This window comes from Gigantopelta aegis, chromosome 6 (assembly GCF_016097555.1).
Source record: "Gigantopelta aegis isolate Gae_Host chromosome 6, Gae_host_genome, whole genome shotgun sequence".
NCBI lineage: Eukaryota > Metazoa > Mollusca > Gastropoda > Neomphalida > Peltospiridae > Gigantopelta > Gigantopelta aegis.
Window position 1 is genome coordinate 72,174,078 of NC_054704.1, and position 12,998 is coordinate 72,187,075.

The following is a 12,998-nucleotide window of genomic DNA, read 5'->3' on the forward strand; positions in this document are numbered from 1 at the left end:
ACATTGACAAAGTTTATACTGAGGAGGAGGGTCCTTCTTTAAAATAAATGAAGACTGCCCCAGAGAATCATAATACCAAGTTTTAGAATTATCCGAAACTCTAGCAGAAGATAGACTTTCAAATTTTCAATTTAAATGTTTTAAAACTTCCAAAATTAAAATTTCCTAAATATCTCTCTATAAATTTGTGGAGGGTGCTCCAGAGGATCATTGTACCAAGTTTCAGAATAATTCAATAAAAAATGTAGGAGAAGACAGACACCAAAGGACACCCTGACAGACGGACAGGCAGTCAGGTATATAAATTTGGTAATCTCAATTTGTGTTGAAGTTAACATTGAACCCCTGCAATGAAGAAAATGTCCACAGCAAAAACACACGTCATTGAAAAAAAAAAAAAAAAATAGTCCAAGGCAAAATGGTGTCGTGGAGAATTAAAACTCCCATGGCAATCTCCACAGCATTGCCGATTGCCGTGGGCAATGCTGCACAATGCAGAGGTTAACATTATTGAAATATATAATTATTTAACATACCCTTTTTATTTGCAAAACACTGATGCAACTGCATGATGAGTTCAAACAACAGTTGCCAGACAACAAACCCAGCAAGAATGTAGATAAGATATTCAGGCAGGTTTGGTTTTCCCATTCGGACCCCGAGGAAACAGTTCACCACTGAAAGTTAAAATATTTATATTAATAATTAATACACTAAACTAAAATCCAAAAATAGAAAAACATATGCCCAATATCCCACTGCCTTTACGGTATTTACATAATATCCAGAAATAGCTGTTTAACATGATAAATAAACAGAACTTCACATACATTGTTTTCACTTACTATTTATTGCACAAGAATATATACCGCTTAGTAGTCGAGTGGTATGTTCTTGCACAAAATAATCGAGTGCAATAAACAGAAAGTGAAAATAACATATGTGAAGTTTTGTATTTATTACAAACCTGTACTTGTACTGTCTTTTATTTTTTACCAAAAACGGTTCTTAATTTAATGTCATAACTACACTCACTTAAACCTATGGTCAATACTCCGTTCATGGATTTACTTTACATTAAGAATCATACTCTGTGGCAATCGGGTGTAATGTTTCAAACTAACATTAATTTGTAAATCATATATGATGTAAGTTGTAAATCATCAGTGTTTCTGCCAGAAAGACATTTTTGGGTATGGCACTATGGAATTGAATGCAACCACAACCAACAGAGGGTATTGGGGGGGGGGGGGGGGGCGGAGGGGGGGTGCTTGCCTAGAAAAAAAATGGGTTAAGTTTAGGGTTAGGGTTAATGATAAGAGTAATTAATTTTGTCCAAAGGTTATCTTTAAAAACAAATCTGTAAAACAAAATCTGGGGATGGCGTTTTACCCTCTGGCAGAAACCCTGATCATATGACGTAAGTAATAAAAAAGCAGCAACTCCAATAAAAATAAAAAGGGAATTCCCCATTTATAAGTTCCAGTTGAGATCACATATGTGTGCGATACAAGATAAATTTATCACATGGTTTGAAATGACTTTATCACTATAGTAAGATTGAATTTGTATGTAATATATATTACATATATAGCAGAGAATTGCAATCCCCTGAAGGCTGAGGGATGCTGCCTCATAAATAGTGACGAAAGCAATAACATGCTTACTAAATTGCCTGAAATCCGATCACAGCGCTTGTCTTGTGATATAGACAGAAATCTCTGTTGCTTAATTCAGCCTACAGTGAAATTGCATGTATTTAATGAATGGAGATTATTCTGCTTAGTTTCTTCCTTATAAACCATACACTAATTCAGCAATACTTCTAATAAATTAAATAAAAATTTAACTTATTCAAGTTAAGCCATGGTTATTGTAATCACAGTAAAAAGTGGCTGTTTGGATAAAGCTTTAAAAAAAAATCTGTCTTAATTTTTAGAGACCACAAATTACGTAGTTATAGATATTTAGCACATAGCTTTATTTTAATTTAGACTCAATGGATTTTTGGCAGTGAATATAAGCAGCAAAACTCAAACTGTACACGTTCAGTCATTAAAGGGAGATAATTTTTTTGAAACTGACACCATAAATTGTAACTTGTTCAAGCAAAAAAGTAATAAAATACACACATTTCCACAAAAAAGGAGTTACTTAGCAGGAAGATACCTGATGCACACACAAATAACAGTATAACAAAACTAGCTACATACATAGTTTGCTTTGTGATGTTTAGTTGTTTCTGTTTGGTTTTTTATGGGAGTTAAAAAAAAATCTGAGCCTCCAATTTTAGATATAAGGATTTAAATAACTACAATTTGCATAATAAAAATCACTAAAAAAAAATTTAAATAGCCACAGTGAATACGAGAAGACCAAGCTAGCTAGTGGTGATTGTAAAGTTATTAACTAATGGATATATTTATGACGTGTGCCAAACCTCCTAAAATGTGAGCCAGAGTGCCCACTCCCCAATGCGCCCAGTTGAATATCGGTCGGTTCTTTGTGCCAGGATGAGGACGGAATATTGCCATGGTGGGCTGCAGAGAAACGGGGAAAAAGGTTGTTAAGCATAGCATACATCAAAGCAATACCCGAGGGGTAGCATTAATATCTTAAGGCGACACCACACATTACAAGTGCCTCGTATGAGTATAGACACAATAAAAAGAAATAACAGCTGATTGTGACATGACAACATTACTATTTCATTGGTTGCTATGTAATCGGCTATTGTCGTATGAGACATATGTGTGTATCGTGTGGCGTCACACTGAGTGTTGTATCAGAACAAATCACATTGGGTGGGCTGGAAACACTGTAATTATTACTTTATGCCTGGTAAATCTGCCGCAAAAATGTATACATCGTTTTAATAAACTGAAGAAATCAACTCAATACTCTACCAAACTGGGGCCTAATTCACTAAACTCTCGCAACTCTGCGATCTTGTAGTACAATGCTAAAAGACTTGCAAAGAGGATGCTTTGTTGTCTAGCAGAGCCTAAGAGCTTTGTGGATTAGGCCCCTGGATCGTAGAAGCAAAAGATGGAAGGAAATGATTTATTTAACGACGCTGCACTCAACACATTTTATTTATGGTTATATGGCATCGGACATATTTTTCAGAAGCAAAAGAGAAAGGAGGCAGGATGTACAGCTACCACATGGCTGAACAAGGTGGTCAGGACTCAGGAGAAGATTTCACACTTGATTTGCTGCTGGGATTTTTGGACCAATCCCTGGGACAAGGGAGGGAAGTGAGTGGTCAGGTTATGTACATGTATGTGGGTGGTGGGTATACAGAACAAACTGTACCCAACCTCCCCATGTTGGGATGATTGGACCAATCCTTGGGACTAGGGAGGGAAGTGCCATAGGTGAGATGTCAGGTTATGTATGTGGGTGGTGGGTATACAGAACAAACTGTACCCAAACTCCCCATGTTGGGATGTTTGGACCAATCCATGGGACTAGGGAGGGAAGTGCTGTAGGTGAAATGTCAGGTTACGCATGTGGGTGGTGGGTATACAGAACAAACTGTACCCAAACTCCCCATGTTGGGATGTTTGGACCAATCCTTGGGACTAGGGAGGGAAGTGCCGTAGGTGAGAGGTCAGGTTATGTATGTGGGCGGTGGATATACAGAACAAACTATATCCCAACCTCCCCATGTTGGGATGTTTGGACCAATCCATGGGACTAGGGAGGGAAGTGCTGTAGGTGAGAGGTCAGGTTATGTATGTGGGTGGTGGGTATACAAAACAAACTGTATCCCAACCTCCCCATGTTGGGATGTTTGGACCAATCCATGGGACTAGTGAGGGAAGTGCTGTAGGTGAGAGGTCAGGTAATGTATGTGGGTGGTGGGTATACAGAACAAACTGTATCCCAACCTCCCCATGTTGGGATGTTTGGACCAATCCATGGGACTAGGGAGGGAAGTGCCGTAGGTGAGAGGTCAGTTTACATATGTGAGTGGTGGATATACAGAACAAACTGTACCCAACTTCCCAAATATGATCGATTTTGGAATGGCCTTAATCAACATCACCAAAACTTTTAATTTGGAATTAATCATAGTAATTTCCAGAATACTTGACTAAACTTAACAACCTTGCCCAGGGAAAGTTCAAGGGCACAGGTGAAAGTATTTATAAGAAATATTACTCTGTAAACATCCTAGCTAAATATGAAAACTTAAAGGAACATTCCCGAGTTTGCTGCATTGTAAGATGTTTCCGAAAAATAAAATATTTCTACGATTAAACTTACATATTAAATATATTTTCTTGTTTAGAATATCAGTGTCAGTATATTCAATGTGTTTCTGGCTGTCTTAATATTTGTAAGAAGCCCAAACTGGATTTTGTCTTCAAATAATTTTGTATGTATGAAAAAATATATTTTAGGAAATTAAATTAAATTTAACCTAGTACAAATATTAGAACGATCAGAAACAAGTTTAATACACAGCCACAGCCACTAATATTTTATGCAGAAAAATATATTTGATATGTAAATACAATCGTTAAAAAGTCTCTGTTAGTCGATAACATCTTAAAAATTGCAGCAAACTCAGGAATGTCTTAACACTAACAGCCTATGCAGTTCAGAAAATTGTTTCGGGAAACACAAATGCTGTGACAAAACTTGTTAGCTTCAGCTAAAATACATTATGCCTTGGCATTTGCATTTTAATCATTTATACATACATGTAGATTGTTTGATATGATCATGTCATTAATTGTCACTAAGAATTTTACTGAAGTTACATTATACAAAAAAAAAGAGATACCATTACTGTAATTGACTTTACTTGTTCTTTTATACTGGTATTGTTAAAAATGGTATCAAATGCAGAAGGTAAACTGGACTATTCAGATGTATATAATAATTCAGAATATATAATAATAATGCACTTACATTGATAAAAACCAAGACCGTGACAATCACACCAATGATTGGGTGGGCCACTTTGAGGTTATCACTTTGGTTCAACTGAAAGGAATATAAATAAACAATACATTAACAAAAAGTGTCAAGCACAAAATGCTATGATAATCATTCAATCAGTTTCACTGTAAATTTTATTCTAAAAAGATATATGCGGTCTACCTTATTAAATGTAAAAGCAATTCTTTGTCCGATACTTTTAATTTTAATGTTCAAGTACATGTATTAACCACCTCTGAGAACTGAATATTTGCATGAACCATTTATTGGTTACGCAAAAATAAAGAGAGTAAAGTTTGTTTTATTTAACAACGCCACTCGAGCACATTGATTTTTTATCTTATCATCGGCTATTGGACGTCAAACATATGGTCATTCTGACACTGTTTTTTAGAGGAAACCCGCTGTCGCCACATAGACTACTCTTTTATGACAGGCAGCAAGGGATCTTTTATTTGCGCTTCCCACAGGCAGGATAGAACAAACTATGGCCTTTGTTGAACCAGTTATGGATCACTGGTCGGTGCAAGTGGTTTACACCTACCCATTGAGCCTTGCGGAGCACTCACTCAGGGTTTGGAGTCTGTATCTGGATTAAAAATCCTATGCCTCGCCTGGGATCTGAACCCAGTACCTACCAGCCTGTAGACCGATGGCCTAACCACAACGCCACCGAGGCCAGTCGCAAAAATAAATTCAGGTAACCCATTTTCTTTTTGTTTAACCTGTTATGTCCATGTAAATAATGTCCTAAATTTAATGCACAAACAGAAAATAGGTTACGCTAAATTAGATTTACGTGAACTTAACGCGAACGAAATGATCGTTCTCGCAATTTTCAGCGGCCTGTATTAATATTGCAAACGAAAGTGTATATGATCAACGTAAACATTTTCTTACTTAATAGACTTTTCAAGTAATTTTTAAGTCAATGGGAACTTTTTTTGTTGTATCAGGTGATATGATGTTGTAGTTGCAGATGCTCTGGGGTATATTCTAGTACAGTTTAAGATGCTTTCACGTCTTTAAAGTGGGGAGGGCACTTACCACTTCTTGACGCCCAATATATAGCCGTGTATTTTTGTGCTGGGGTGTTTTTAAACATTCATCCATTCCATTCATATACTTGCCATTTTTTGACACCCAATATCCGATGTGTATTTTTCTGCTGGAGTGTCAATCACTAAACATTCATCCTTTCGACTTATTTATCTTCCATCATAGCAGGGTCAAATATGCTACTAAGCCACAAGTTTTCAATCCCGATCAAAAGCCAGGCAGAATTTAAAAATTACTTTACATACTAAATGGCCATGAGAGCATTGATGGAATTAGCAATATTTGTTAGGTTTATTTTTTTTAAACCATAGCCAGTAGAGCAAATGAAATGCAAATAATTACCTCACTGAAGTCTTCAACAAAGACGAAGATTAAAATGAAACCTATGATGGTCGAGAGGAAAGCCACCATCATGGAACCTCGGTGAAGCTGTGAACATAAATAACAACAATATTAACACACCATCTATTTTCAGTATCTCGTGTGGGATGGCAGAACACTGTTAGAGAGACATAAAATATTAACACAAGTAATCTTAATATAAAAAGTTAAAATCTGGCCTGAGAATAAAATAATGTTCAGGGAACCTAAAAATGGCCTGAACAGTTTTTGGTTTTGTATTATCATGGTACAAAAATGACCTAACAGGACAATTTAATGGTTATGAGCCTTTGTAGGCACAAAAATGACCCAACAGGACAATTTAATGGCTATGAGCCTTTGTAGGTACATATACAAAAAGGACCTGACATGACAATTTAATGATTATGAGCCTTTGTAGGCACAAAAATGACCCAACGGGACAATTTAATGGCTATGAGCCTTTGTAGGCACAAAAATGACCCAACGGGACAATTTAATTGCTATGAGCCTTTGTACGCACAAAAATGACCTAACAGGACAATTTAATGGCTATGAGCCTTTGTAGGTACAAAAAGGACCTAACATGACAATTTAATGGCTATGAGCCTTTGTAGGCACAAAAATGACCTAACATGACAATTTAATGGCTATGAGCCTTTGTAGGTACAAAAATGACCTAACATGACAATTTAATGGCTATGAGCCTTTGTAGGTACAAAAAGGACCTAACATGACAATTTAATGGCTATGAGCCTTTGTAGGCACAAAAATGACCTAACAGGGCAATTTAATGGCTATGAGCCTTTGTACGTACAAAAATTACCTAAAAGGACAATGAGCCTTTGTAGGTACAAAAAGGACCTAACATGACAATTTAATGGCTATGAGCCTTTGGATGCAAAAAAAGGACCTAACAGGACAATTTAATGGCTATGAGCCTTTGTAGGTACAAAAAGGACCTAACAGGACAATTTAATGGCTATGAGCCTTTGTAGGTACAAAAAGGACCTAACATGACAATTTAATGGCTATGAGCCTTTGTGGGTACAAAAAGGACCTAACATGACAATTTAATGGCTATGAGCCTTTGTAGGCACAAAAATTACCTAACAGGGCAATTTAATGGCTATGAGCCTTTGTACACACAAAAATTACCTAACAGGGCAATTTAATGGCTATGAGCCTTTGTAGCAAAATGATCAAACTGAATCATGGTTTCAGTGGTGTAACTTCATTCTCATGAGTTGAGATAAAAAAAAAAAAAATTCACAATAACAGTCAAATTACCGTACATTGTTGTGTACTTCTAGATTTAATTAATGTATTATCTTAACAACATATTTATAATCATTTGATTATAAGTATTTTTATGTTCCTATTTATGTTCCATAACATATATTTATTATCAAATGATTGTTATCAATGTGTTTATCCCATTAGAATGTAACGAGGAGCGTAACACCCATCTGTTATTTGACTGGCCAATGCTCATTGATATTAACAAAAACTGTCATTTGTTTACAAAGCTAAATTGTTACAACATATACATGTACCATATGTGTTAACAGAAAAAGACAAAATGGTCATAAAGTGTCAAAACAGTTTTATAATGTAGTGGACAAATCAGGTGTGATGTGCCTACATGTATATATATCACTGATTCTCATACATTATTTCGCAGCCCGTTTTATTTCTGTCACGTAATACATAGATTAAAAACACCTGTACTGGTGCACCCTTTATAAACAGGTGGCTGTTATTCAAGGTGCCATGTATAGCAGGTTCAACTATGCATAAGGATTTTGTTTTTCAAAGTATCACAAACCTGAAACCAGACTTTTTCACCAAACAACTTGGATTTGGGCCACATTGGTTTGTAGAATCTAGGAAGGATGACCCCAATGCTGACGGCAAATATCCATGCAATAACCATCAGAGAACCTACATGTAAATCAGTACATGCAGCAAAATGTAATAACATGTTGTATATTACTAACACACATGAGCAAAACAGTGTAACCTACATCTCCAGCATCACTACACACACTGCACATGTTTTGATATTAATCTTGTCCTAGGAATATTCCATAATCAGAACTTATACTGACGGAAAGAAATAAGGAATCGGACCAACACACTAACAGGGTTTCTGCCAGAAAGAAATTTGAGGGTATGGTGCTATGAATTTAATTTTTACAATGTGTGTGCTGAAGGAAATGTTTTATTTAATCACACACTCAACACATTTTATTTACGGTTATATGGCGTCAGACATATGATTAAAACTACATTCCCTGGAATCTTTTTATTATTTAAGCATATACTCTGTAGAACAGAAAATCCAATAACGTTTGGTGCATGCATATATGACGCCACACTCCACATTGGTTTCACCACGCTGGCTTATCCAGGTTAAAAACAAAGCCATGATTTTGAAAGTGGAACACTTTTGATGGGCTCGTACCGATCCCGGTTTTCATTGGCTTATCACAAGTATAGAATTCCCCAACAAGAGATCATGTGAGATTTCGCAATTTTTGAACAAATTTAACTTTCTTGATTGAGGGGTCATCTCATATCTCCAAAACATATTTATATCCATAGAGGTATGGTACAACGCCTTTCCAGGGGTCGGTGAGTGGGGGATTTGCCTTGAAATTATGACAGTGGCCAGCTTGTTGGCATACGTGTTACATGTAAGGGGTGTTACTAATTACGTAACGCTCTAGGGGTAGAGGAAGAGGGTACTGTGTTCAATTTACATAACATTTTTCAAGACTATATGTTATTTTTATTCATTACTTAGACCTAAAAAGGTGTTTTTTGGGAAATGCGCGGTCAGTCTAGGATCGATCCCCATCGGCGGGTATACAAAAAAAACCCATGGTATGTGATATCCTGTCTGTGGGATGGTACATATAAACAATCCCTTGCCAAAAACAAATATAGTGGGTTTCCAAGGCGCGTATGCAGGGATTTCAGCGGGGTTGGGGTTATAGACTGTGTTGAGCGAAGTTTATATGGGGCCATGCTCCCCACCCCCCCCCCCCACCCGAAATGCATTTCAATTTTTTTTAAGCTTGGGCAAGTAAGGGTTTCGACCTCTAATACCCTCCCCCTGCACATGCACCTGATTCCTCTCTAAGATTATATGTCAAAATTACCAAATGTTAGACATCCAACAGCAGATGGAAGGAAGGATAGGATATGTTTTATTTAATGACGCACTCAACACATTTTAGTTACGGTTGTATGGGGTCGGATGATTATTAAATCAATATGTTTTATCTTTGATGTCGTTAAACAACACTCCCCCCCCTCTCCAACTTTACCCTTTCCAAACGAAATAATATTTATTTGAATTTGTCGATTTTAACACGTAAAATTAAGAAGTGAAAATGTTCATTGTCTACTTTAGTATATTTTATTTTAAAAATATATACATGATTAATGTGTTACTAGTATACAAACTAAACTTTGAAAGTTCTACTAAAACTTTATAAAATATCAATTGAAATAGGAAGGTACGACTGTCGATAATACGTTGTCAAGATCAAACCAGTTTTAACTAAAGACTCTAGTACCGTATCCTCAACCGAACGTTCTTCGTACAGCGCAAGATTTCTCTTTTAATTTTTTGAGACAAACCCTACAATTTGAAATCGGCAAACACACCTGTTAACTGAAACTGACAACAGGCTGTGGTTTGTGCTTTGTCCAACTATAGCGGCACAGGCGACGAATCAAGCGTATACGTTTGATGATATCCGTTCATAGCGAACACACATGACTTTTTTAAAAGTGCATTTGAGCTTGTATTTCACATTTGTACATGATGTTATAATATGGTAACCAGAGAATGTAACTTTAAGGACCACACAGATATTGAGAGAGGAAACCCGCATCCCCACTTCATGGGCTACTCTTTTCGATTAGCAACAAAGGATCCTTTATATGCACCATCCCACAGACAGGATAACACATACCACAACCTTTGATATACCAGTAGTGGCGCACTGGCTGGAGCGAGAAATAGCCCAATGGGCCCACCGACAGGGATCGATCCCAGACCAACCGCGCATTAAGCGAAGGCTTTACCACTGGACTACGTCCCGCCCCATGTGTGTGCTGAATGCAAACCACAGTCGACAGGGGATATGGGGGGTGGGGGGGGCCTCCCCCCAGAAAGAAAATGGGTTAGGTTTAGGGGTTAGGGTTAAGAAAATCATACAGTAATGACAAGAGTCATTAACGTTGTCAAAAGGTAAACTTAAAAAAAAAAATATCTGCAAAACATTCTGGGTATGGTGCCATACCCGTTTTACCCTCTGGCAGAAACCCTGACTAACATGAAAGACTGACTGTAAGCAAAATCCTGATCCAGGAAGTTAATCTTGTTACAGACACTCTATCTCACACTACTGACATTCAGTCCCACAGTACACCGTTGTATTTTATACAGACATGCAACACTAACAGTGACTGAAATTTGGTCTACAGTACCAACTGTTCCCTTATTTTATTCTCACAGTATATTTTAATTACAATAAAGTTTCGTTTCAACATTGAGCTAAATGGTATAGTATTTGAATTTAAAAAAAAATATATAATTAAAAATATATATATTTAACATGCAATGAGATGAAAGGGAAGGAATGGAAATGTTTTATTTAACGACATACTCAATACATTTTATTTACGGTTATATGCGTCAGACATATGGTTAAGGACTACACAGATATTGAGAGAGGAAACCTGCTGTCACCACTTAATGGGATCTTTTATATGCACCATCTCACAGACAGGATAGTACATACCATGGCCTTTGTTACACCAGTTGTGGAGCACTGGCTGGAACGAGAAATAGCCCAATGGGTCCACTGATGGGCATCAATCCCAGACCGAGTGCGCATCAAGCGAACACTTTATCACTGGGCTACGTCTCGCCCCACAATGAGATGAACAAACAAGTAAAATAGGTGCAGCTAAAAAGCAAGTTTTATTCTTCTATGACTTGAAGCTAAATGAAGCTAAACACCATGGATATAAATACTACTACCCTTCACCCTTAAAGTGAATCAGAAAAAATTGGGGGTGAAGCTACTCATTTCAGAGATAACGGGTAGTGTCTATGACTACCCTAGTTCCGCATAAAAACTGGGGACTTTTTTACACAGGTATCCCATAGATGTTTCAAACACAAGGCTACTTGACACAGTGGTACTAGATGAAATAAAATTGCATACATTTTTTGCACAGATGAAACTTTTTTTTTTTTACAACAACACACTTGCATTTATCACCAATCACAAGACTTATGGTGTTAACTTCTCTATCAAAAGTTGGGTGCACCTCGAACTTTGACCTAGCTGGAAGTTATTTGGTTTAGTACTACCTATATCTAGCCTTTTAATTCCACCAAGCTAGGTGAACAAAAACAACCTAGTTCAGGGTGAAAGGACCGATAGCCAGTCAAACTTACCATGAGCTTTAACGAGATCAAAGTCTTGTTCAACTGCAAATATCTCTTCGATTTTCTGAAAGTCTGCAATGCTCGATGATGCCAGCGGATTGTCTGTGTGCTGTTGAATACTGCCAGCTAAAATCAAGAGTTTTGGAAAACACACTTGAGTAATTGAAATGAATGAATGAATGAATGAATGAATGAATGGTTTAACGACACCTCAGCACAAAAAACACACTTGAGTAATTGAAATGAATGAATGAATGAATGAATGAATGAATGAATGAATGGTTTAACGACACCTCAGCACAAAAAACACATCAGCTATTGGGTGTCGAACTACATGTATGTTATATGATGATCAACATCAATGAAAGACACAATAACAAATATTAACATTAAATACCAAAAAATAAAATCTTCAAAAAGACAAAGATAAATGCTCTTGTCAGACCATGAAAAAAAGTGTATAGCGCTGTGGTAAACAACCAATATTGAACCGAATTATCAAGACAAAACAAAACAAAACGATTTGGAAGTAAACAGCTGCAAACGATCAACACAATATACCAAAAATAAAATCTTCGAAAAGACAAAAACAAACTGTTGTCAAAATTTATGAACGAACGAATGAACAAACGAACAAACGAACGATGTGAGAAATAAAACCAAACTATGTCGACAAACTGGAAAACAGTAGAATTATCACTATTCTAATTTTAACCGTTTGTTGTTGTTTTAATAATAAATGTTCATTTCTGGTTTTAAAATGATTCAAAATTTCATGAAATCTATACACAATGAAATTGTCTACATGTACATTTCGAATGTCCAATCCTGTCCTTTGCTCAAGTCATGATTTAGTTCAACCTAAAAATCTGTGGCATTTACTACCTCAGATTTAGCTCAGTCAGTCAAGTGTTTGCTTGAGGTGCTTGTGTCACAGGATCAAACCACCTTGGTGGATCCATTCAACTGATTGTTTTTTCTCTCGTTCCAACCAGTGCATTACAACTGGTCAAAGGCTGTGGTATGTGCTTTCCTGTCTGTGCATATAAAAGATCCCTTGCTGCATTAGGAAAATATGTAGCGGGTTTCCTCAGATGACTACTTGTCAGAATTACCAAATGTTTGATATCCAATAGCCGATGATTAA

General features: G+C 36.7%; 1 protein-coding gene across 3 annotated transcripts in view; it reads right to left on the reverse strand.

The window, feature by feature from the left end:
* The window catches only part of LOC121375008 (putative ferric-chelate reductase 1), a 61,007-nt gene that overhangs the window by 3,307 nt on the left and 44,702 nt on the right, over nucleotides 1–12,998 (reverse strand). For all 3 annotated transcript variants that reach the window (XM_041502199.1, XM_041502200.1, XM_041502201.1), the window contains exons 6-11: nucleotides 11,861–11,977; nucleotides 8,204–8,319; nucleotides 6,358–6,444; nucleotides 4,927–5,001; nucleotides 2,441–2,540; nucleotides 537–677 (exon numbers count right to left, since the gene is read on the reverse strand). In XM_041502199.1, coding sequence (XP_041358133.1) covers nucleotides 537–677; nucleotides 2,441–2,540; nucleotides 4,927–5,001; nucleotides 6,358–6,444; nucleotides 8,204–8,319; nucleotides 11,861–11,977 — 636 coding nt within the window. The remainder of the gene's footprint in view (nucleotides 1–536; nucleotides 678–2,440; nucleotides 2,541–4,926; nucleotides 5,002–6,357; nucleotides 6,445–8,203; nucleotides 8,320–11,860; nucleotides 11,978–12,998) is intronic.